This window comes from Petromyzon marinus, unplaced genomic scaffold (genome assembly GCF_048934315.1).
Source record: "Petromyzon marinus isolate PM22_M1 ecotype Great Lakes invasive population unplaced genomic scaffold, UKy_Petmar_22M1.pri1.0 PM_Scaffold_17, whole genome shotgun sequence".
Lineage (NCBI taxonomy): Eukaryota > Metazoa > Chordata > Hyperoartia > Petromyzontiformes > Petromyzontidae > Petromyzon > Petromyzon marinus.
In genome coordinates, this window is record NW_027423135.1 from 1,458,576 (window position 1) to 1,482,052 (window position 23,477).

Consider the following 23,477-nt stretch of genomic DNA (forward strand, 5'->3'; position numbering starts at 1 on the left):
AGAGACACAGAGACACGGGGGGACAGAGACACAGAGACACAGACACACAGAGACACACAGAGACACGGGGGGGGGTGACGCCAGGGTCCCGATTTGACGCCTGGGCAGCTCAGCGGTGTTGCTTCATGCACGGCCGTGACCCCACCGTGACCCCCCCGCGACCCCACCGTGACCCCCCGCGACCCCCGTGACCCCACCGTGACCCCCCGCGACCCCGCCGTGACCCCACCGTGACCCCACCGCGACCCCGCCGCGACCCCACCGCGACCCCACCGTGACCTCGCCCTGCTGCTGATGAGACACTGCATGCGGAAACCCGCCAGACACAGAGAGATAGTTAACATGTCACACAGAGAGAGAGATAGTTAACGTCTCACACAGAGAGAGAGATAGTTAACATCTCACACACAGAGATAGTTAACATGTCACACACACAGAGATAGTTAACATCTCTCACACACAGAGATAGTTAACATCTCACCCACACAGAGATAGTTAACATCTCACTCAGAGAGATAGTTAACATCTCACACAGAGAGAGAGATAGTTAACATCTCACACAGAGAGATAGTTAACATCTCACACACAGAGATAGTTAACATCTCACACAGACAGAGAGAGATAGTTAACATCTCACACACACAGAGATAGTTAACATCTCACACACACAGATAGTTAACATCTCACACACAGACACACACACAGATAGTTAACATCTCACACACAGAGAGATAGTTAACATCTCACACACACAGAGATAGTTAACATCTCACACACACAGAGAGAGATAGTTAACATCTCACACACAGAGAGATAGTTAACATCTCACACACACAGAGATAGTTAACATCTCACACACACAGAGAGAGATAGTTAACATCTCACACACACAGAGATAGTTAACATCTCACACACACAGAGATAGTTAACATCTCACACACACAGAGATAGTTAACATCTCACACACAGAGAGATAGTTAACATCTCACACAGAGAGATAGTTAACATCTCACACACACAGAGAGAGAGATAGTTAACATCTCACACACACAGAGAGAGATAGTTAACATCTCACACAGAGAGATAGTTAACATCTCACACACACACAGAGAGATAGTTAACATCTCACACACACAGAGAGAGATAGTTAACATCTCACACAGAGAGATAGTTAACATCTCACTCAGACACACAGAGAGAGATAGTTAACATCTCACACACACAGAGAGAGATAGTTAACATCTCACACAGAGAGATAGTTAACATCTCACTCAGACACACACACAGATAGTTAACATCTCACACATACAGAGAGAGATAGTTAACATCTCACTCAGACACACACAGAGATAGTTAACATCTCACACACACACACAGAGATAGTTAACATCTCACACACAGAGAGATAGTTAACATGTCACACAGAGAGATAGTTAACATCTCACACACACAGAGAGATAGTTAACATCTCACACAGAGAGATAGTTAACATCTCACACACACACAGAGATAGTTAACATCTCACACACACAGAGATAGTTAACATCTCACACACAGAGAGATAGTTAACATCTCACACACAGAGAGATAGTTAACATCTCACACAGACACACATAGAGAGATAGTTAACATCTCACACAGACAGAGATAGTTAACATCTCACACAGACACAGAGAGATAGTTAACATCTCACACACACATATAGTTAACATCTCACACAGACACACATAGAGAGATAGTTAACATCTCACGCAGACACACACAGAGAGATAGTTAACATCACAGAGATAGTTAACATCTCACTCAGACACAGAGAGAGATAGTTAACATCTCACTCAGACACACACAGAGAGATAGTTAACATCTCACACAGACACACACAGAGAGATAGTTAACATCTCACACAGACACACACAGAGGAGAGATAGTTAACATCTTACACAGACACACACACAGAGAGATAGTTAACATCTCACACAGACACACACAGAGAGAGATAGTTAACATCTCACACAGACACACAGATAGTTAACATATATGGGCAATGTTAGTCTATGGGCAATGTTAGTATATGGGCAATGCTAGTCAATGGGCAATGTTAGTCTATTAGTAATGTTAGTCTGTGGGCAATATTAATCTATGGGTAGTGTTAGTCTATTGACAATGTTAGTCTATGGGCAATGTTAGTCTGTGGGCATTGTTAGTCTATGGGCAATGTTAGTTTATGGGCAATGTTAGTCTATGGGCAATGTTAGTCTATGGGCAATATTAATCTATGGGTAGTGTTAGTCTATGGGCAATGTTAGTCTATGGGCAATGTTAGTCTATGGGCAATGTTAGTCTATGGGCAATGTTAGTCTATGGGCAATGTTAGTCTATGGGCAATATTAATCTGTGGGCAGTGTTAGTCTATGGGCAATGTTAGTCTATGGGCAATGTTAGTCTATGGGCAATGTTAGTCTATGGGTAATGTTAGTCTATGGGCAATGTTAGTCTATGGGCAATGTTAGTCTATGGGCAATGTTAGTCTATGGGTAATGTTAGTCTATGGGCAATGTTAGTCTATGGGCAATGTTAGTCTATGGGCAATATTAATCTGTGGGCAGTGTTAGTCTATGGGCAATGTTAGTCTATGGGCAATGTTAGTCTATGGGCAATGTTAGTCTATGGGCAATATTAATCTGTGGGTAGTGTTAGTCTATGGGCAATATTAATCTATGGGCATTGTTAGTCTGTGTTTTCCTCCTGTATACCAGGCGAGGTAGTTAACATCTCCTAGCCACCGTGGCCCCCTGAGTCAAGGGGGGAGGGGTGGGGGGTAAAGGTGTGCGACACGTAGCAGGGCAAAGGTGGTGGTGGTGAGTGGGTGTTGGCACCGCCTGTGTGTGTGTCTGTGTGTGTGTGTCTGTGTGTGTGTCTGTGTATGTATGTGTGTGTGTCTGTGTGTGTGTGTCTTTGTGTGTGTGTGTCTGTGTGTCTGTGTTGAACATTTCTGTGTGGTCCTGGGGGAGGGGGAATCCCTCAGCCTCGAAAACACCATGGGACAAAGTGGGGATGACCCTGCTGAGGCTGCGGTGCCTCAAATATTGGAGAGTGGCTGGCTGAGGTGCCATCTCTTGAGGAAGTACTGAAGGCGATCCAGAGTCTGAGACCAGGAAAGACACCGGGCAGAGATGATCTCTTTGGTTCTATTCGGTAAAGTCACCACGTAGGTAAAAAATTAAATAACAAAAAATCACGACGTTTCGGCCACAACACAAGTGGCCTTCATCAGGTGAAGGGACCATGCTGTCATGAGGACAGCGTTTTTTTGTTATTTTATTTTTTACCTACGTGACTTTATCGAATAGAACCAAAGATTATGGATCCTTGCAGTCACAAAAGCTTCAAATCTAGAACAGAGATGAGCTCCCAAGCGAAATGCTGAGGGAGGGTGGCGTTTGTGCACAGACTGCTCTATATGACATCATAACAACAGTCTGGGCTTCTGGACGGGTTCCGCAGGATTGGAAGGATGCCCTGGTGGTCCCACCCTTATAGAAGTGGGGCCGCACAGACTGTAACAACTACAGGGGCATCTCACTCCTCAGTGTGCCGGGAAAGGTCCTGGCAAGGATTATTCAACATCGCCTTGCTAGGCACGCTGAGGAGAGGCTTGTGGAACCCCAGTGCGGTTTCAGGAAAGGGCGGTCCTGCACAGATGCCATATTTTCTGTCCGTCTGCTACAACAGAGGTGTCGGGAATTCCAACAGGACCTACATCTCTGCTTTACTGACCTGGTCAAGGCCTATGATACCATCAGTCGGCCTGGACTCTGGGTTGTTCTTCGTGCTTTCGGAGTCCCTGACCCTCTGCTCACGATCATTAAGGATCTTCATGATGGTGAGCGGGCCCGGGTAAAACTGCGTGGCTGGGAGTCGGAGCCATTCCCTGTTCACCTTGGGGTGTGACAGGGATGTCCTCTGGCTCCCACATTATTTAACATCTATTTCGACCACGTAGTTCGTGAAACCTTCAGTAGCTGTACCGTAGAAATTTCCATGTGGTACAGATACAATGGGAGGCTGATCGATGCCCGGGTGCGGTCAAATGATGGCTCCCTATTGCTCAACCACGTTATGTATGCCGGTGACCTGGTAATTGCTGCTCACTCAGAGGAGGAGTTGGAGACGCTGCTGCTGAGACTGGAGCTTGCCGCTAAGAGATGTGGCCTTACCATCAGCCCCACCAAAACTAAGCACCTGCCTGGGTATTTTGTACCATCCGACACTCCACCCCCACAACTCCCAATCGGTGATGGGGCAGTTGTGGAGAGAGTGGAGAGTTTCCCATACCTGGGCAGTGTGCTTATGACCGGCTCCAGTTTAATAGCAGAGGTCGCACTCCGAATCAGTCGAGCGGCAATATCTTTTCATCGGTTGCGTAACGATGTGTGGAAGCTACCTGGTCTGTCGCTCCACACTAAGCTTCAGGTCTTCTCGGCCACGGTCATTCCCTCCCTTCTCTACACTTGCGAAACGTGGACACCCGTAATGGAGCATCTTCGCCGGTTAGAAACATTTAGGCTGGCCTGCCTACGATCCATCCTGGGTTTAACCCGGCTGGATTGTGTGAGGAGCTCACAAATCCTTGAAAGATCTGGGCAAGGTCCCATCGGTGAGCTCCTCCGGCGGGCAAGGCTGCGATGGCTGGGTCATGTAGCCCGCATGCCCAGCCACCGCATGCCGAAACAGCTTTCGTTCGGCCGGATCGAGGGGGCTATACGGGCGCGGCACGGGCTAGAGAAGAGATGGAGTGACGTGGTACAGGAGGACGTGGAGCTGAGTGGACTTGCCGATGACCGGTACCAGCGGTGTCAAAATCGGCCTCTGTGGAGGAGGCTCGTGAAGGACGCTACTAGGCAGTTGGAGGCAGTCGCCCTCCAACAACAACGGAGGGCAGAGGAGCGACGCTCACAACAACGAGCGGAGCGCCGGGTGGCTAAAGCACAGCAAGTTGGTACAGTAGGGGGCACAGGTGGTGCATCAGCCAGTCATCTCAGTCAGTCGACCCGTGGCACCTGGGTCTGCCCCGTGACCTCCTGCCAGCGGGCGTTCGACACTTCACGTGGCCTCAATGTGCACATAGCCTGGCACAAGCGTCGTGGTGACGTCACCGCCACTTTAGTTGCGAATGGCGGTTGTTGTTGTTGTGCGTGTGTGTCTTTGTAGTGTGTAGCGGTAGTGTAGTGGTTAGCGCGCTACACTGTGAACCTGGCGACCCGGGTTCAATTCACGCTCACGGCCAACACCATTGACGATTATTTGAATCGGTCTTGAGCTTCCCCTAGGTCGCCTTGGCCTCAAATGAGTACCTGGTGCGGTGTGCAGTAAACATCGCCACTGGGGAGACAAAGGCGGCCGGGCGTGGTGCTGGCCACCCACCCCCTCGTGTGCCGTGCCGGCCTTCATAGGTGCTCGCTAACAGCACTTGCCCCAACAGTCTGTTGGAGGCTACACTGGGGACCTTTGTCTTTGTGTTATCTCTGTTGTGTCAACAGCACCATCAGCCTCACCTCTCCCCAGTTAACCACAAAGGACAGGTTCAGTGAAGTATCACCTGCACTGTTGCTACAGACGCGTGGGGGTGCGTGTGTGTGTCTGTGTGTGTGTGTGCGTCTGTGTGTGTGTGCGTGTGTGCGTCTGTGTGCATCTGTGTGTGTGTATGCATGCATCTGTGTGCGTGCTTCTGTGTGTGCATCTGTGTGTGTGTGTGCATCTGTGTGTGTGTGCGTCTGTGTGTGTGTGCATCTGTGTGTGTGTGCGTCTGTGTGTGTGCGTCTGTGTGTGTGTGCGTCTGTGTGTGTGTGTGTGTCTGTGTGTGTGTGCGTCTGTGTGTGTGTGCGTCTGTGTGTGTGTGCGTCTGTGTGTGTGTGCGTCTGTGTGTGTGTGCGTCTGTGTGTGTGTGTGCGTCTGTGTGTGTGTGTGCGTCTGTGTGTGTGTGTGTGCGTCTGTGTGTGTGTGCGTCTGTGTGTGTGTGCGTCTGTGTGTGTGTGCGCGTATCTTGAGTGGGGAGTGGTGGTGCAGCGCTACAAAACCGGCAGAGACCCCGAGTTTGATTCCCGTTCGCGGCCACCATCACCAACACCACCACCAACACCACCACCACCAACACCACCACCACCAACACCACCACCAACACCAACACCACCAACACCACCACCACCAACACCACCACCAACACCACCTCCAACACCACCTCCAACACCACCACCAACACCACCAACACCACCAACACCACCACCTCCAACACCACCAACACCACCAACACCACCAACACCACCAACAACACCAACACCACCACCAACACCACCTCCAACACCACCAACACCACCACCAACACCACCACCAACACCACCAACACCACCACCAACACCACCACCACCAACACCACCAACACCAACACCACCAACACCACCAACACCACCACCAACACCACCTCCAACACCACCACCAACACCACCAACACCACAAACACCACCAACACCACCACCAACACCACCTCCAACACCACCAACACCACCACCACCAACACCACCACCAACACCACCACCAACACCAACACCACCACCAACACCACCAACACCACCACCAACACCACCACCAACACCACCACCACCAACACCACCTCCAACACCACCACCACCAACACCACCACCAACACCACCAACACCACCACCACCAACACCACCTCCAACACCACCACCAACACCACCACCAACACCACCACCACCAACATCACCAACACCACCACCAACACCACCAACACCACCACCAACACCACCACCAACACCACCACCACCAACACCACCAACACCAACACCACCAACACCACCACCAACACCACCACCAGCACCACCAACACCACCACCACCAACACCACCAACACCACCAACAACACCACCACCACCAACACCACCAACACCAACAACAAAAGACAAAGATCCCCCGTGTAGCCTTAACAGACTGTAGGGGCAAGTGCTGTTAGCGAGCAGCACCTGTGAAGGCCGGCACGGCACGCGAGGTGGTGGGTGCCCAGCACCACGCCCGGCCGCCTTTGTCTCCCCCAGTGGCGATGTTTACTACACATCCCACCAGGTACTCATTTGAGGCTGAGTCGACCTAGGGGAGGCCCAGGACCGGTTCAGATAATTGTCACCGCCGGTGTCGGCCGTGAGCGGGAATCAAACCTGGGTGGCCGGGTTCGCGGCCGTGAACGCCGCTACCCAACACCACCCCTAGGTCGACTCGGCCTCAAATGCGTACCCAGTACAACGTGCGGCCAAAAACTAAAAGACGCCGCTCGCCGCTAGCCGCTCACCGCTAGCCGCTAGCCGCACTTGCCCCCGACAGCCCGGCCGGAGGCTACGCGGGGGAGCTTTGTCTGTGTGTTGCTCACGCCACGTCCGTGCGCTGTGCAGTGGGGAAGACGTCGCTGATCACGCGGTTCATGTACGACAGCTTCGACAACACGTACCAGGTGCAGGGCGGCATGCCAGCAGCGTCACAGCCACCACCGCTACAACCACCACCACCACTACCACAATCACCACCACAACCAGCATCACAACCACTACCACAACCACCACCACAACCAGCATCACAGCCACCACCGCTACAACCACCACCACAACCACCACAACCACCACCACAACCACCACCACAACCAGCATCACAACCACCACCACAACCACCACCACAACCAGCATCACAACCACCACCACAACCACCACCACAACCAGCATCACAACCAGCATCACAACCACCACCGCTACAACCACCACCACAACCAGCATCACAACCACCACCACAACCACCACCACAACCAGCATCACAACCACCACCACAACCACCACCACAACCAGCATCACAACCAGCATCACAACCACCACCACCACAACCACCACCACAATCACCACCACCACAATCACCACCACAATCACCACCACAATCACCACCACCAGAACCACTACCACCACCACAACCAGCATCACAATCACCACCACCATAACCACAACCAGCATCACAACCACCGCTACAACCATCACCACAACCACCACCACAACCACCACCACTACAACCACCACCACAATCACCACCACAATCACCACAACAACCACCACCACAATCACCACCACCAGAACCACTACCACAACCACCACCACAACCAGCATCACAACCACTACCACAACCACCACCACAACCAGCATCACAACCATCACCACCACATCCACCACAACCACCACCACAACAACCACCACCACAATCACCACCACAGCGACTACCACAGCGACCACCACAGCCGTCACAACCACAACCACAGCCACCACAACCACAGCCATCACAACCAGCATCACAACCACCACCACCACAACCACCACCACAACCAGCATCACAACCACAACCACCACCACAGCCATCACAACCACCATCACAACCAGTATCACAACCACCATCACAACCAGTATCACAACCACCACAGCCATCACAACCACCACAGCCATCACAACCAGCATCACAACCACCACCACCACAACCACCACCACAATCAGCATCACAGCCATCACAACCAGCATCAACCACCACCACAACCACCACCACAGCCATCACAACCACCATCACAACCACCATAGCCATCACAACCACCACAGCCATCACAACCACCACAGCCATCACAGCCAGCATCACAACTGCCACCACCACCACAGCCAGCATCACAACCAGCATCACAACCATCACCACAGCCATCACAACCAGCATCACAACCAGCATCACAACCAGCATCACAACCACCACCACAACCAGCATCACAACCACCACAACCAGCATCACAACCACCACCACAACCAGCATCACAACCATCACCACAGCCATCACAACCACCATCACAACCAGCATCACAACCACCACCACAACCACCATCACAACCACCATCACAACCAGCATCACAACCACAACAGCCATCACAACCACCACAGCCATCACAACCAGCATCACAACTGCCACCACCACCATAGTCACGACCACCAAAACCAGCATCACAGCCACCACCACAGTCATCGCAACCACGACAGAGGGAGAGAGCCAGCGAGGGGGTAGCGTTGTTGATTGGAACTCCGTGGTTTGTGTTGCAGGCAACGATTGGCATCGACTTCCTCTCGAAGACCATGTACTTGGAGGACAGAACGGTGAGTCAGGGTCTGGATGTCTCTCTCAGGGGGTTCACAACGGCCGTGTCGGAGACGCTGAGAACCTGGGTTCAAGCCCTCGGTCTGGGTGTCTCTCTCAGGGGGTCCATAACGGCCGTGTCCGTGACACTGGGAGCCTGGGTTCAAGCCCTCGGTCTGGGTGTCTCTCTCAGGGGGTCCATAACGGCTGTGTCGGAGACGCTGAGAGCCTGGGTTCAAGCCCTGGGTCTGGGTGTCTCTCTCAGGGGGACCATAACGGCCGTGTCGGAGACACTGAGAGCCTGGGTTCAAGCCCTGGGTCTGGGTGTCTCTCTCAGTGGGTTCATAATGGCCCTGTCAGAGACACTGAAAACCTGGGTTCAAGCCCTGGGTCTGGGTGTCTCACGGGGTTCATAGTGGCTGTGTCGGAGACACTGAGAACCTGGGTTCTAGCCCTGGGTCTGGGTGTCTCACGGGGTTCATAGTGGCTGTGTCGGAGACACTGGGAACCTGGGTTCAAGCCCTGGGTCTGGGTGTCTCTCTCAGGGGGTTCATAGCGGCCGTGTCCGTGACACTGAGAACCTGGGTTCAAGCCCTGGGTCTAGGTGTCTCTCTCAGGGGGTTCACAATGGCCGTGTCCGTGACACTGGGAGCCTGGGTTCAAACCCTGGGTCTAGGTGTCTCTCTCAGGGGGTCCATAACGGCCGTGTCGGAGACGCTGAGAGCCTGGGTTCAAGCCCTGGGTCTAGGTGTCTCTCTCAGTGGGTTCATAATGGCCCTGTTAGAGACACTGAGAACCTGGGTTCAAGCCCTGGGTCTGGGTGTCTCACGGGGTTCATAGTGGCTGTGTCGGAGACACTGAGAACCTGGGTTCAAGCCCTGGGTCTGGGTGTCTCTCTCAGGGGGTTCATAGCGGCCGTGTCCGTGACACTGAGAACCTGGGTTCAAGCCCTGGGTCTGGGTGTCTCTCTCAGGGGGTTCACAATGGCCATGTCCGTGACACTGAGAACCTGGGTTCAAGCTCTGGGTCTGGGTGTCTCTCTCAGGGGGTTCATAACGGCCGTGTCCGTGACACTGAGAGCCTGGGTTCAAGCCCTGGGTCTGGGTGTCTCTCTCAGGGGGTCCATAACGGCTGTGTAAGAGACACTGAGAGCCTGGGTTCAAGCCCTGGGTCTGGGTGTCTCTCTCAGGGGGTCCATAACGACCGTGTTGGAGAAACTGAGAACCTGGATTCTAGCCCTGGGTCTGGGCGTCTCTCTCGAACAAGGACGGTGATGGTCACCCTATCATCACCGGGCGACGATTTCAGACGTGCTGCTCGTGTGTCCGTCTGGAACGCTCTTCCCTTCTGACGTTCGGAAGCCACTGGGAGCTTTGATGACACTTTTAAATCATCGTCGTCATCGAGATTGACAAACTGATTCCTTCCGAACTGCTTCTAATCGAGGTTTTTATTGGGTTAGATGGCGCAAATATATAAATGTGTCGTCAATCCCGCTACCGCCCGACACAGCCAATGTAAGCAGAACGTGGCCAAATCGTTACTCGTACAGCACTAGTGTGTAGTGTATAGTGTAGTGTAGTATATAGTACAGCACTAGTGTATAGTGTAGTGTGTAGTGTAGTATATAGTGTAGTGTACTCGTACAGCACGAGTGTACGGTGTAGTGTACTAGTGTAGTGTGTAGTGTAGTGTATAGTGTAGTGTATAGTGTAGTATACTAGTACAGCACCAGTGTGTAGTGTAGTGTATAGTGTAGTATACTAGTACAGCACTTGTGTATAGTGTAGTGTGTAGTGTAGTATACTGGTGTATAGTGTAGTGTATAGTGTAGTGTATAGTGTAGTATACTCGTAAAGTACTAGTGTACAGTGTAGTGTACTAGTGTAGTGTATAGTGTAGTGTACTAGTACAGTACTAGTGTATAGTGTAGTGTATGGTGTAGTATACTAGTATAGCACTAGTGTATAGTGTAGTGTATAGTGTAGTATACTAGTACAGCACTAGTGTATAGTGTAGTGTATAGTGTAGTATACTAGTACAGCACTAGTGTATAATGTAGTGTATAGTGTAGTATACTAGTACAGCACCAGTGTATAGTGTAGTGTATAGTGTAGTGTATAGTGTTGTGTATATTGTAGTGTATAGTGTATTGTATAGTGTAGTGTATAGTGTAGTGTATAGTGTAGTATACTAGTACAGCACTAGTGTAGTGTATAGTGTAGTGTTTAGTGTAGTGTATAGTGTAGTATACTAGTACAGCACAAGTGTAAAGTGTAGTGTAAAGTGTAGTGTGTAGTGTATAGTGTAGTATACTAGTACAGTACTAGTGTATAGTGTAGTGTATAGTGTAGTATACTAGTACAGCACTAGTGTGTAGTGTAGTGTATAGTGTAGTGTATAGTGTAGTATACTAGTACAGCACTAGTGTATAGTGTAGTTTATAGTGTAGTGTATAGTTTAGTATGCTAGTACAGCACTAGTGTATAGTGTAGTGTATAGTGTAGTGTATAGTGTTGTGTATATTGTAGTGTTTAGTGTAGTGTATAGTGTAGTGTATAGTGTAGTATACTAGTACAGCACTAGTGTATAGTGTAGTGTATAGTGTAGTATACTAGTACAGCACTAGTGTATAGTGTAGTGTATAGTGTAAAGTGTAGTATACTAGTACAGCACTAGTGTATAGTGTAGTGTATAGTGTAGTATACTGGTGTATAGTGTAGTATATAGTGTAGTATACTAGTACAGCACTAGTGTATAGTGTAGTATATACTGTGGTATACTAGTACAGCACTAGTGTAGTGTATCATGTAGTGTATAGTGCAGTGTATAGTGTAGTGTATAGTGTAGTATACTAGTACAGCACTAGTGTATAGTGTAGTGTGTAGTGTATAGTGTAGTGTATAGTGTAGTATACTAGTACACCACTAGTGTATAGTGTAGTGTATAGTGTAGTATACTAGTACAGTACTAGTGTGTAGTGTATAGTGTAGTATACTAGTACAGTACAGTGTGTAGTGTATAGTGTAGTGTATAGTGTAGTATACTAGTACAGTACAGTGTGTAGTGTATAGTGTAGTGTATAGTGTAGTGTATAGTGTAGTATACTAGTACAGCACTAGTGTATAGTGTAGTGTATAGTGTAGTGTATAGTGTAGTATACTAGTACACCACTAGTGTATAGTGTAGTGTATAGTGTAGTATACTAGTACAGTACTAGTGTGTAGTGTATAGTGTAGTATACTAGTACAGTACAGTGTGTAGTGTGTAGTATACTAGTACAGTACAGTGTGTAGTGTATAGTGTAGTGTATAGTGTAGTGTATAGTGTAGTATACTAGTACAGCACTAGTGTATAGTGTAGTGTATAGTGTAGTGTATAGTGTAGTATACTAGTACAGTACAGTGTGTAGTGTATAGTGTAGTGTATAGTGTAGTATACTAGTACAGTACAGTGTGTAGTGTGTAGTGTAGTGTATAGTGTAGTTTACTAGTGCAGCACGACACCATTTGTGTGTTGGAGAGCAAATCCACAACATTTCCAATCTGAGTGCGACGTACATCACGATATTTCGTTCACGCTGGATGAGGAATCCGATGAGCTATGAAGCTCTTCGCCGCCTATGTCCAGCAGACACGCGGACACCCAGCAGCAGCAGCAGCAGCAGCAGCCGCTCGCGAACGGCACTTGCCCCGGCAGCCCGCTCAAGGCTACGTGGGGGACCTTTGTCTCTGCAGATCCGACTGCAGCTGTGGGACACGGCAGGGCAGGAGCGCTTCCGCAGCCTCATCCCCAGCTACATCCGGGACTCGGCAGCGGCCGTGGTGGTCTACGACATCACCAGTGATACGCTCACGCACACACACACACATACACACACGCAGACACGCAGACATGCTCACGCACATACACACACGCACACACACACACACACGTTCACGCACATACACAACAACCGCCATTCTCCACTAAGTGGCGGTGACGTCACCACGACGCTTGTGCCAGGCTATGTGCACCCTGAGGCCACGTGAAGTGTCGAACGCCCGCTGGCAGGAGGTCACGGGGCAGACCCAGGTGCCACGGGTCGACTGACTGAGATGACTGGCTGATGCACCACCTGTGCCCCCTACTGTGCCAACCTGCTGTGCTTTAGCCACCCGGCGCTCCGCTCGTTGTTGTGAGCATCGCTCCTCTGCCCTCCGTTGTTGTTGTAGGGCGACTGCCTCCAACTGCCCAGTAGCGTCCTTCACGAGCTTCCTCCACAGAGGCCGATCTTGACACCGCTGGTACCAGTCATCGGCAAGTCCACTCAGCTCCACGTCCTCCTGTACCACATCACTCCATCTCTTCTCTCGCCCGTGCCGCGCTCGCTTAGCCCCCTCAATCCGGCCGAACAAAAGCTGTTTCGGCATGTGGTGGCTGGGCATGCGGGCTACATGACCAAGCCATCGCAGCCTTCCCCGCCGGAAGAGCTCACCGATGGGACCTTGCCCAGATCTTTCAAGGATTTGTGAGCTCCTCACACAATCCAGTCTGGTTAAACCCAGGATGGATCGTAGGCAGGCCAGCCTAAATGTTTCTAACCGGCGAAGATGTTCCATTAGAGGGGTCCACGTTTCGCAAACGTAGAGAAGGGAGGGAATGACCGTGGCCGAGAAGACCTGAAGCTTAGTGCGGAGCGACAGACCAGGTAGCTTCCACACAGCGTTACGCAACCGATGAAAAGATATTGCCGCTCGACTGATTCGGAGTGAGACCTCTGCTGTTAAACTAGAGCCAGTCATAAGCACACTGCCCAGGTATGGGAAACTCTCCACTCTCTCCACAACTGCCCCATCACCGATTGGGAGTTGTGGGGGTGGAATGTCCGATGGTACAAAATACCCAGGCAGGTGCTTAGTTTTGGTGGGGCTGATGGTAAGGCCCCACCTCTTAGTGGCACGCTCCAGTCTCAGCAGCAGCGTCTCCAACTCCTCCTCTGAATGAGCAGCTATTACCAAATCATCAGCATACATAACGTGGTTGAGCAATAGGGAGCCATTCCTTGACCGCACCCGGGCATCGATCAGCCTCCCATTATATCTGTACCATATGGAGATTCCCCCGGTACAGCTATTGAAGGCCTCACGAACTACATGGTCAAAATAGATGTTAAATAATGTGGGAGCCAGAGGACATCCCTGTCGCACCCCAAGGTGTACAGGGAATGGCTCTGACTCCCGGCCATGTAGTTTTACCCGGGCCCGCTCACCATCATGAAGATCCTTAATGATCGTGAGCAGAAGGTCAGGTACTCCAAAAGCACGAAGAACAACCCAGAGCCAAGGCCTACTGATGGTATCATAGGCCTTGACCAGGTCAATAAAGCAGAGATGTAGGTCTTGTTGGGATTCCCTACACCTCTGCTGTAGCAGACGGACAGAAAATATGGCATCTGTGCAGGACCGCCCTTTCCTGAAACCGCATTGGGGCTCCGCAAGCCTCTCCTCAGCGTGCCTGGCAAGGCGATGTTGAATAATCCTTGCCAGGACCTTTCCCAGCACACTGAGGAGTGAGATACCCCTGTAGTTGTTACAGTCTGTGCGCGGTCCCCCTTCTTAAAAAGGGGGACCACCAGGGCATCTTTCCAATCCTGCGGAACCCGTCCAGTGGTCCAGACTGTTGTTATGTCATATAGGGCAGTCTGTGCACAAACGCCGCCCTCCCTCAGCATTTCGCTTGGGAGATCATCTCTGCCCGCTGCTTTTCCTGGTCTCAGACTCCGGATCGCCTTCAGTACTTCCTCAACAGATGGCACCTCAGCCAGCCACTCACAGGGGGTGACTTCATCCAATATTTGAGGCACCGCAGCCTCAGCAGGGTCATCCTCACTTTGTGCCACGATGTTTTCCTGGCTGAGGGATTTTCCCTCCCCCAGGACCTCACAGAAATGCTCAGCAAATCTGCAGACCTGTTCCTGGGGGTCGGAGATTGGGTCACCGTTTTTCCCCTAATGATGGTAATAGGTGTGGCGCTGCAGATTACTTTTTTGATGGAGTTAAATAGAGATTTGTGATCACGGGCCACTGAGGCAGACTCCATCTCCTCAGCAACCCGCGACCACCACCCGTCCTTGCAGCGCATCACGGCTCTCCGAACCTCCGAGCGAAGGCTGGGGTAAGCCTCCTCATTCTCTGACGTGGGATTCTGTAGCCGATGACAGTGGGCCTGTCGCTTTTTCTCAACCATCCTGAACACCTCCTCTGTCAGCCAGGGTCTCTGGGGAGGTCTGGACCACGTACCCAAAGCAGCCATTGCAGTTGCATGAGTCACAGTCCTGAGCCTCGCCCATTTACCCTCGATATCAGGAGGAGTCGGGGACGATGCCAATCCCAGCAGCAAGCGATGATGAAATTCTCGCTTGCAACTTTCATCAGATAACTGAGACCAGGCCACTTTAGGTCGGAATGGGGTCCTGGGTGTACACCCACCACCGGAGTGGAAGAATGGCAGGCGCATCTTACAGATGATTAGTCGATGGTCAGAGGGCAGATCAGCTCCACGGTAGGTCCTGGTGTCAAGGACATGGGCTCGCATCCGCTGGTCCGTCACTATGTAGTCCAGCAGATGTTCTTGCTTGGATCCGGCATGCATCCATGATGTTGTGTGGATGCGCCGATGCCGGAACAGCGTGTTGGTAATTACAAGCCCATGGGCTGCACAAAAATCTAGCAGCCTCCTACCGTTGTTATTGAGCTGATCTGGCCCATGCCCTCCAATCACTCCAGACCAGGTGCCAGTATTATGACCAACTCGGGCATTGAAGTCACCCAACAAGATGATTCTATCCCGAGGGGCCACTTTAGCCAGAACCTGTGACAAGAGGTCATAGAAGGCATCTGACTCATCGGCTTTGCCTGCATCCCTCCACGGATGTTCATCTTCGGTGGGGGCATAAGTAACCACGACCATCATTCCTCACCTCCGGTTGATGGGAAGGCGAGCCCAAAGTAGCCTGGGGCTTACAGCTTCCCACACCTCACCGCCACGCTCCCACGCCCCCTTAATTATTTTGTTCAAAAGAAGAGCCACACCCTGTTGTTTGGCAGTCTGCTGCCCCGAGTAGAGGACTGTCCACCCCTCATGGTGGCAGGAGCCAGAGCCGGTCCACCGGACCTCCTGAATGCCACAAAGATCCAGGCGGTACCGGTCCAGCTCCCGACAGAGGAGTGGCAGCCTCTCCTCCGCAGTGAGCGTTCGAACATTCCACGTGGCCACCTGTAGTGGTTTTTCGTTGTTTCTGGAGGAGCCCCGAGGGTAGATATTCAATCTCCTGGCTCCGCCAATTGTGGTTTGGCCAGGAGACGTCATAGACGCCTGGCCCCCCGGGGCCTCCGGCACAAGCTTATTAGTTATATACTTAATTCGCGGTTTAGTGGTAATTAATTGAAGGTGGAGGGGTTACCAGCCCCTTGCACCCGTCCAGAGCCCCCGTTTAGCCCCTGTGGTGGACACAGACGCCATGAGGGGAGGAGCCAATCACAATTGGACCTCCCCCCACAGCACTGTCCACGACAGAGTTGCCCGTCCGGCACCGCGAGGAGGTAGGGGGTTGTTTTGCCGGACACGCAGACACACACGCAGACACGCAGACACACACACGCAGACACGCAGACACACACACGCACACACACACGCTCACGCTTACACATGCAGACACATGCACACACACGCTCACGCACACACGCAGACACACACACGCAGACACGCAGACACACACACGCAGACACACACACGCTCACGCTCACACGCACACACGCTCACGCTCACACGCACACACGCTCACGCTCACAACAACAACCGCCATTCGCCACTAAGTGGCGGTGACGTCACCACGACGCTTGTGCCAGGCTATGTGCACCCTGAGGCCACGTGAAGTGTCGAACACCCGCTGGCAGGAGGTCACGGGGCAGACCCAGGTGCCACGGGTCGACTGACTGAGATGACTGGCTGATGCACCACCTGTGCCCCCTACTGTGCCAACCTGCTGTGCTTTAGCCACCCGGCGCTCCGCTCGCTGTTGTGAGCGTCGCTCCTCCGCCCTCCGTTGTTGTTGTAGGGCGACTGCCTCCAACTGCCCAGTAGCATCCTTCACGAGCCTCCTCCACAGAGGCCGATCTTGACACCGCTGGTACCAGTCATCGGCAAGTCCACTCAGCTCCACGTCCTCCTGTACCACATCACTCCATCTCTTCTCTAGCCCGTGCCGCGCCCGCTTAGCCCCCTCAATCCGGCCAAACAAAAGCTGTTTCGGCATGCGGTGGCTGGGCATGCGGGCTACATGACCCAGCCATCGCAGCCTTGCCTGCCGGAGGAGCTCACCGATGGGACCCTGCCCAGATCTTTCAAGGATTTGTGAGCTCCTCACACACTCCAGTCTGGTTAAACCCAGGATGGATCGTAGGCAGGCCAGCCTAAATGTTTCTAACCGGCGAAGATGTTCCATTAGGGGGGTCCACGTTTCGCAAGCGTAGAGAAGGGAGGGAATGACCGTGGCCGAGAAGACCTGAAGCTTAGTGCGGAGCGACAGACCAGGTAGCTTCCACACAGCGTTACGCAACCGATGAAAAGATATTGCCGCTCGACTGATTCGGAGTGAGACCTCTGCTGTTAAACTGGAGCCAGTCATAAGTACACTGCCCAGGTATGGGAAACTCTCCACTCTCTCCACAACTGCCCCATCACCGATTGGGAGTTGTAGGGGTGGAGTGTCCGATGGTACAAAATACCCAGGCAGGTGCTTAGTTTTGGTGGGGCTGATGGTAAGGCCCCACCTCTTAGTGGCACGCTCCAGTCTCAGCAGCAGCGTCTCCAACTCCTCCTCTGAATGAGCGGCAATGACCAGATCATCGTCATACATAACGTGGTTGAGCAATAGGGAGCCATCCCTTGACCGCACCCGGGCATCGATAGCCTCCCATTATATCTGTACCATATGGAGATTCCCCCGGTACAGCTATTGAAGGCTTCACGAACTACGTGGTCAAAATAGGTGTTAAATAATGTGGGAGCCAGAGGACATCCCTGTCGCACCCCAAGGTGTACAGGGAATGGCTCTGACTCCCGGCCACGTAGTTTTACCCAGGCCCGCTCACCATCATGAAGGTCCTTAATGATCGTGAGCAGAGGGTCAGGTACTCCAAAAGCACGAAGAACGACGCAGAGCCCAGGCCTACTGATGGTATCATAGGCCTTGACCACGAATTAAACACACACACACACACACGCTCACACGCAGACACACACACGCTCACAGGCACTGCGGTGGCCTTCCCACGTGGTCCTCGCTGACAGCACTTGCCCCCTCCCCCTCAAACAGCCGGGTTAAAGGCTACCTGGGCGCCCTTTGCCTCTCCCTCCACCTCCCTCCCTCTCCCTATCCCCCGCCCCCTCCCCCCTCTCCCCCTCCCTCCCCCCCTCCCTCTCCCCCTCCCTCTCCCCTCTCCCCCTCCCCCTCCCTCCCCCCTCTCCCACTCCCCCCTCCCTCTCCCCCCTCCCACTCCCCCCTCTCCCCTCCCCCCTCCCTCTCCCCCCTCCCCCCTCCTTCTCCCCCTCCCTCCCCCCTCTCCCACTCCCCCCTCCCTCTCCCCCCTCTCCCCCCTCCCACTCCCCCCTCTCCCCTCCCCCCTCCCTCTCCCCCTTTCCCCCCTCCCACTCCCCCCTCCCTCTCCCCCCCTCCCTCTCCCCCTCCCCCCCCTCCCTCTCCCACTCCCCCCTCCCTCTCTCCCTCCCCCCCTCCCCCCTCCCCCTCCCCCCCTCCCCCCCGCCCACCCAGACGTGAACTCGTTCCAGCAGACCACCAAGTGGATTGACGACGTGCGGACCGAGCGTGGGGGCGACGTCGTCATCGTCCTCGTGGGGAACAAGACGGACCTCGTCGAGAAGAGGTGGGCGGGCTGGTGGGGTGGGCGGATCACGCGGGGACGGGTGGGAGGGTCACGGTGGGGTGGGAGTGGTGGGGTGGGAGGGTCGGGGTGGGAGTGGTGGGGTGGGAGTGGTGGTGGGGTGGGTGGGAGGGGTGGGAGTGGTGGGGTGGGAGGGTCGGGGTGGGAGTGGTGGGGTGGGAGTGGTGGTGGGGTGGGAGGGGTGGGAGGGGTGAGAGTGGTGGGGTGGGAGTGGTGGGGTGGGAGTGTCACGGAGAGATGGGAGCGGTGGGTGGGGTGGGTGGGGTGGGTGGGTCACGGAGAGATGGGAGCGGTGGGTGGGGTGGGAGGGGTGGTGGCGCAGCGGTTAGCACATCCCCAACGCGCTTCTACAAACGCGGCCACGGCCGGAGTTCGGTGGCTAGATGTTGACAACCTCGCCTGGTACGCAGGCGGTCGTGGGTAATGATGATGATGTTGTTGATGAGGTTGATGATGAGGTTGATGATGTTGATGTTGATGATGATGTTGATGAGGTTTATGATGGTGTTGTTGATGATGTTGATGATGATGTTGATGATGATGTTGATGAGGTTGATGATGGTGTTGTTGATGATGATGTTGTTGATGATGATGTTGATGAGGTTGATGATGTTGATAATGATGTTGTTGATGATGATGTTGATGATGATGTTGATGATGATGTTGATGATGTTGTTGTTGATGATGTTGTTGATGAGGTTGATGATGATGATGTGTGCAGGCAGATCCCATTTGAAGAGGGGGAGCAGAAGGCGAAGGACTTGAACGTGATGTTCATAGAGACGAGCGCCAAGACCGGATACAACGTCAAGCAGGTCCACAGCAACGCGACCACGCTCTGTGTGTGTGTGGTGTGTGGTGTGTGGTGTGTGTGTGTGGTGTGTGTAGTGTGTGTGTGGTGTGTGTCTGTGTGTGTGTGCCGGAGGCCCCGGGGGGCCAGGCGTCTATGACGTCTCCTGGCCAAACCCCAATTGGCGGAGCCAGGAGATTGAATACCTACCCTCGGGGCTACTCCAGAAACAACGAAAAGCCACTACGGTTGGCCACGTGGAATGTTCGAACGCTCACTGCAGAGGAGAGGCTGCCACTCCTCTGTCGGGAGCTGGACCGGTACCGCCTGGATCTATGCGGCATTCAGGAGGTCCGGTGGACCGGCTCTGGCTCCTGCCACCATGAGGGGAGGACAGTCCTCTACTCGGGGCAGCAGACTGCCAAACAACAGGGTGTGGGTCTTCTTTTGAACAAAAGAATGAAGGGGGCGTGGGAGCGTGGCGGTGAGGTGTGGGAAGCTGTAAGCCCCAGGCTACTTTGGGCTCGCCTTCCCATCAACCGGAGGCGAGGAATGGTGGTCGTGGTTACTTATGCCCCCACCGAAGATGAACATCCGTGGAGGGATGCAGGCAAAGCCGATGAGTCAGATGCCTTCTATGACCTCCTGTCACAGGTGCTGGCTAAAGTGGCCCCTCGGGATAGAGTCATCATGTTGGGTGACTTCAATGCCCGAGTTGGTCATGATACTGGCACCTGGTCTGGAGTGATTGGAGGGCATGGGCCAGATCAGCTCAATAACAACGGTAGGAGGCTGCTAGATTTTTGTGCAGCCCATGGGCTTGTAATTACCAACACGCTGTTCCGGCATCGGCGCATCCACACAACATCATGGATGCATGCCGGGTCCAAGCAAGAACATCTGCTGGACTACATAGTGACGGACCAGCGAATGCGAGCCCATGTCCTTGACACCAGGACCTACCGTGGAGCTGATCTGCCCTCTGACCATCGACTAGTCATCTGTAAGATGCGCCTGCCATTCTTCCACTCCGGTGGTGGGTGTACACCCAGGACCCCATTCCAACCTAAAGTGGCCTGGTCTCAGTTATCTGATGAAAGTTGCAAGCGAGAATTTCATCATCGCTTGCTGCTGGGATTGGCATCGTCCCCGACTCCTCCTGATGTCGAGGGTAAATGGGCGAGGTTTAGGACTGTGACTCATGCAGCTGCAATGGCTGCTTTGGGTACGCGGTCCAGACCTCCCCAGACACCCTGGATGACAGAGGAGTTGTTCACGATGGTTGAGAAAAAGCGACAGGCCCACTGTCATCGGCTACAGAATCCCACGTCAGAGAATGAGGAGGCTTACCGCAGCCTTCGCTCGGAGGTTCGGAGAGCCGTGAGGCGCTGCAAGGATGGGTGGTGGTCGCGGGTTGCTGAGGAGATGGAGTCTGCCTCAGTGGCCCGTGATCACAAATCTCTATTTAACTCCATCAAAAAAGTAACCTGCAGCGCCACACCTATTACCATCATTAGGGGAAAAAACGGTGATCCAATTTCCGACCCCCAGGAACAGGTTCGCAGATTTGCTGAGCATTTCTGTGAGGTCCTGGGGGAGGGAAAATCCCTCAGCCAGGAAAACATCGTGGCACAAAGTGAGGATGACCCTGCTGAGGCTGCGGTGCCTCAAATATTGGATGAAGTCACCCCCTGTGAGTGGCTGGCTGAGGTGCCAGCTGCTGATGAAGTATTGAAGGCGATCCGGAGTCTGAGACCAGGAAAGGCAGCGGGCAGAGATGATCTCCCAAGCGAAATGCTGAGGGAGGGTGGCGTTTGTGCACAGACTGCCCTATATGACATCATAACAACAGTCTGGACCACTGGACGGGTTCCGCAGGATTGGAAGGATGCCCTGGTGGTCCCCATTTTTAAGAAGGGGGACCGCACAGACTGTAACAACTACAGGGGCATCTCACTCCTCAGTGTGCCGGGAAAGGTCCTGGCAAGGATTATTCAGCATCGCCTTGCCAGGCACGCTGAGGAGAGGCTTGCGGAGCCCCAATGCGGTTTCAGGAAAGGGCGGTCCTGCACAGATGCCATATTTTCTGTCCGTCTGCTACAGCAGAGGTGTAGGGAATTCCAACAAGACCTACATCTCTGCTTTATTGACCTGGTCAAGGCCTATGATACCATCAGTAGGCCTGGGCTCTGGGTCGTTCTTCGTGCTTTTGGAGTACCTGACCCTCTGCTCACGATCATTAAGGACCTTCATGATGGTGAGCGGGCCCGGGTAAAACTACGTGGCCGGGAGTCAGAGCCATTCCCTGTACACCTTGGGGTGCGACAGGGATGTCCTCTGGCTCCCACATTATTTAACATCTATTTTGACCACGTAGTTCGTGAAGCCTTCAATAGCTGTACCGGGGGAATCTCCATATGGTACAGATATAATGGGAGGCTAATCGATGCCCGGGTGCGGTCAAGGGATGGCTCCCTATTGCTCAACCACGTTATGTATGCTGATGACTTGGTAATAGCTGCTCAGTCAGAGGAGGAGTTGGAGACGCTGCTGCTGAGACTGGAGCGTGCCACTAAGAGGTGGGGCCTTACCATCAGCCCCACCAAAACTAAGCACCTGCCTGGGTATTTTGTACCATCGGACACTCCACCCCCACAACTCCCAATCGGTGATGGGGCAGTTGTGGAGAGAGTGGAGAGTTTCCCATACCTGGGCAGTGTGCTTATGACTGGCTCCAGTTTAACAGCAGAGGTCTCACTCCGAATCAGTCGAGCGGCAATATCTTTTCATCGGTTGCGTAACGCTGTGTGGAAGCTACCTGGTCTGTCGCTCCGCACTAAGCTTCAGGTCTTCTCGGCCACGGTCATTCCCTCCCTTCTCTACGCTTGCGAAACGTGGACCCCCCTAATGGAACATCTTCGCCGGTTAGAAACATTTAGGCTGGCCTGCCTACGATCCATCCTGGGTTTAACCAGACTGGATTGTGTGAGGAGCTCACAAATCCTTGAAAGATCTGGGCAGGGTCCCATCGGTGAGCTCCTCCGGCAGGCAAGGCTGCGATGGCTGGGTCATGTAGCCCGCATGCCCAGCCACCGCATGCCGAAACAGCTTTTGTTTGGCCGGATTGAGGGGGCTAAGCGGGCGCGGCACGGGCTAGAGAAGAGATGGAGTGATGTGGTACAGGAGGACGTGGAGCTGAGTGGACTTGCCGATGACTGGTACCAGCGGTGTCAAGATCGGCCTCTGTGGAGGAGGCTCGTGAAGGATGCTACTGGGCAGTTGGAGGCAGTCGCCCTCCAACAACAACGGAGGGCGGAGGAGCGACGCTCACAACAGCGAGCGGAGCGCCGGGTGGCTAAAGCACAGCAGGTTGGCACAGTAGGGGGCACAGGTGGTGCATCAGCCAGTCATCTCAGTCAGTTGACCCGTGGCACCTGGGTCTGCCCCGTGACCTCCTGCCAGCGGGCGTTCGACACTTCACGTGGCCTCAGGGTGCACATAGCCTGGCACAAGCGTCGTGGTGACGTCACCGCCAC

At 53.3% G+C, this 23,477-nt stretch overlaps 1 protein-coding gene across 1 annotated transcript in view; it reads left to right on the top strand.

Annotated features, from left to right (window-relative positions):
* The window catches only part of LOC116956773 (ras-related protein Rab-6A-like), a 38,617-nt gene that overhangs the window by 1,833 nt on the left and 13,307 nt on the right, over nt 1–23,477 (top strand). The window contains exons 2-6 of the mRNA XM_032978566.2: nt 7,461–7,519; nt 9,174–9,227; nt 12,945–13,050; nt 19,022–19,133; nt 19,873–19,966. Coding sequence (XP_032834457.1) covers nt 7,461–7,519; nt 9,174–9,227; nt 12,945–13,050; nt 19,022–19,133; nt 19,873–19,966 — 425 coding nt within the window. The remainder of the gene's footprint in view (nt 1–7,460; nt 7,520–9,173; nt 9,228–12,944; nt 13,051–19,021; nt 19,134–19,872; nt 19,967–23,477) is intronic.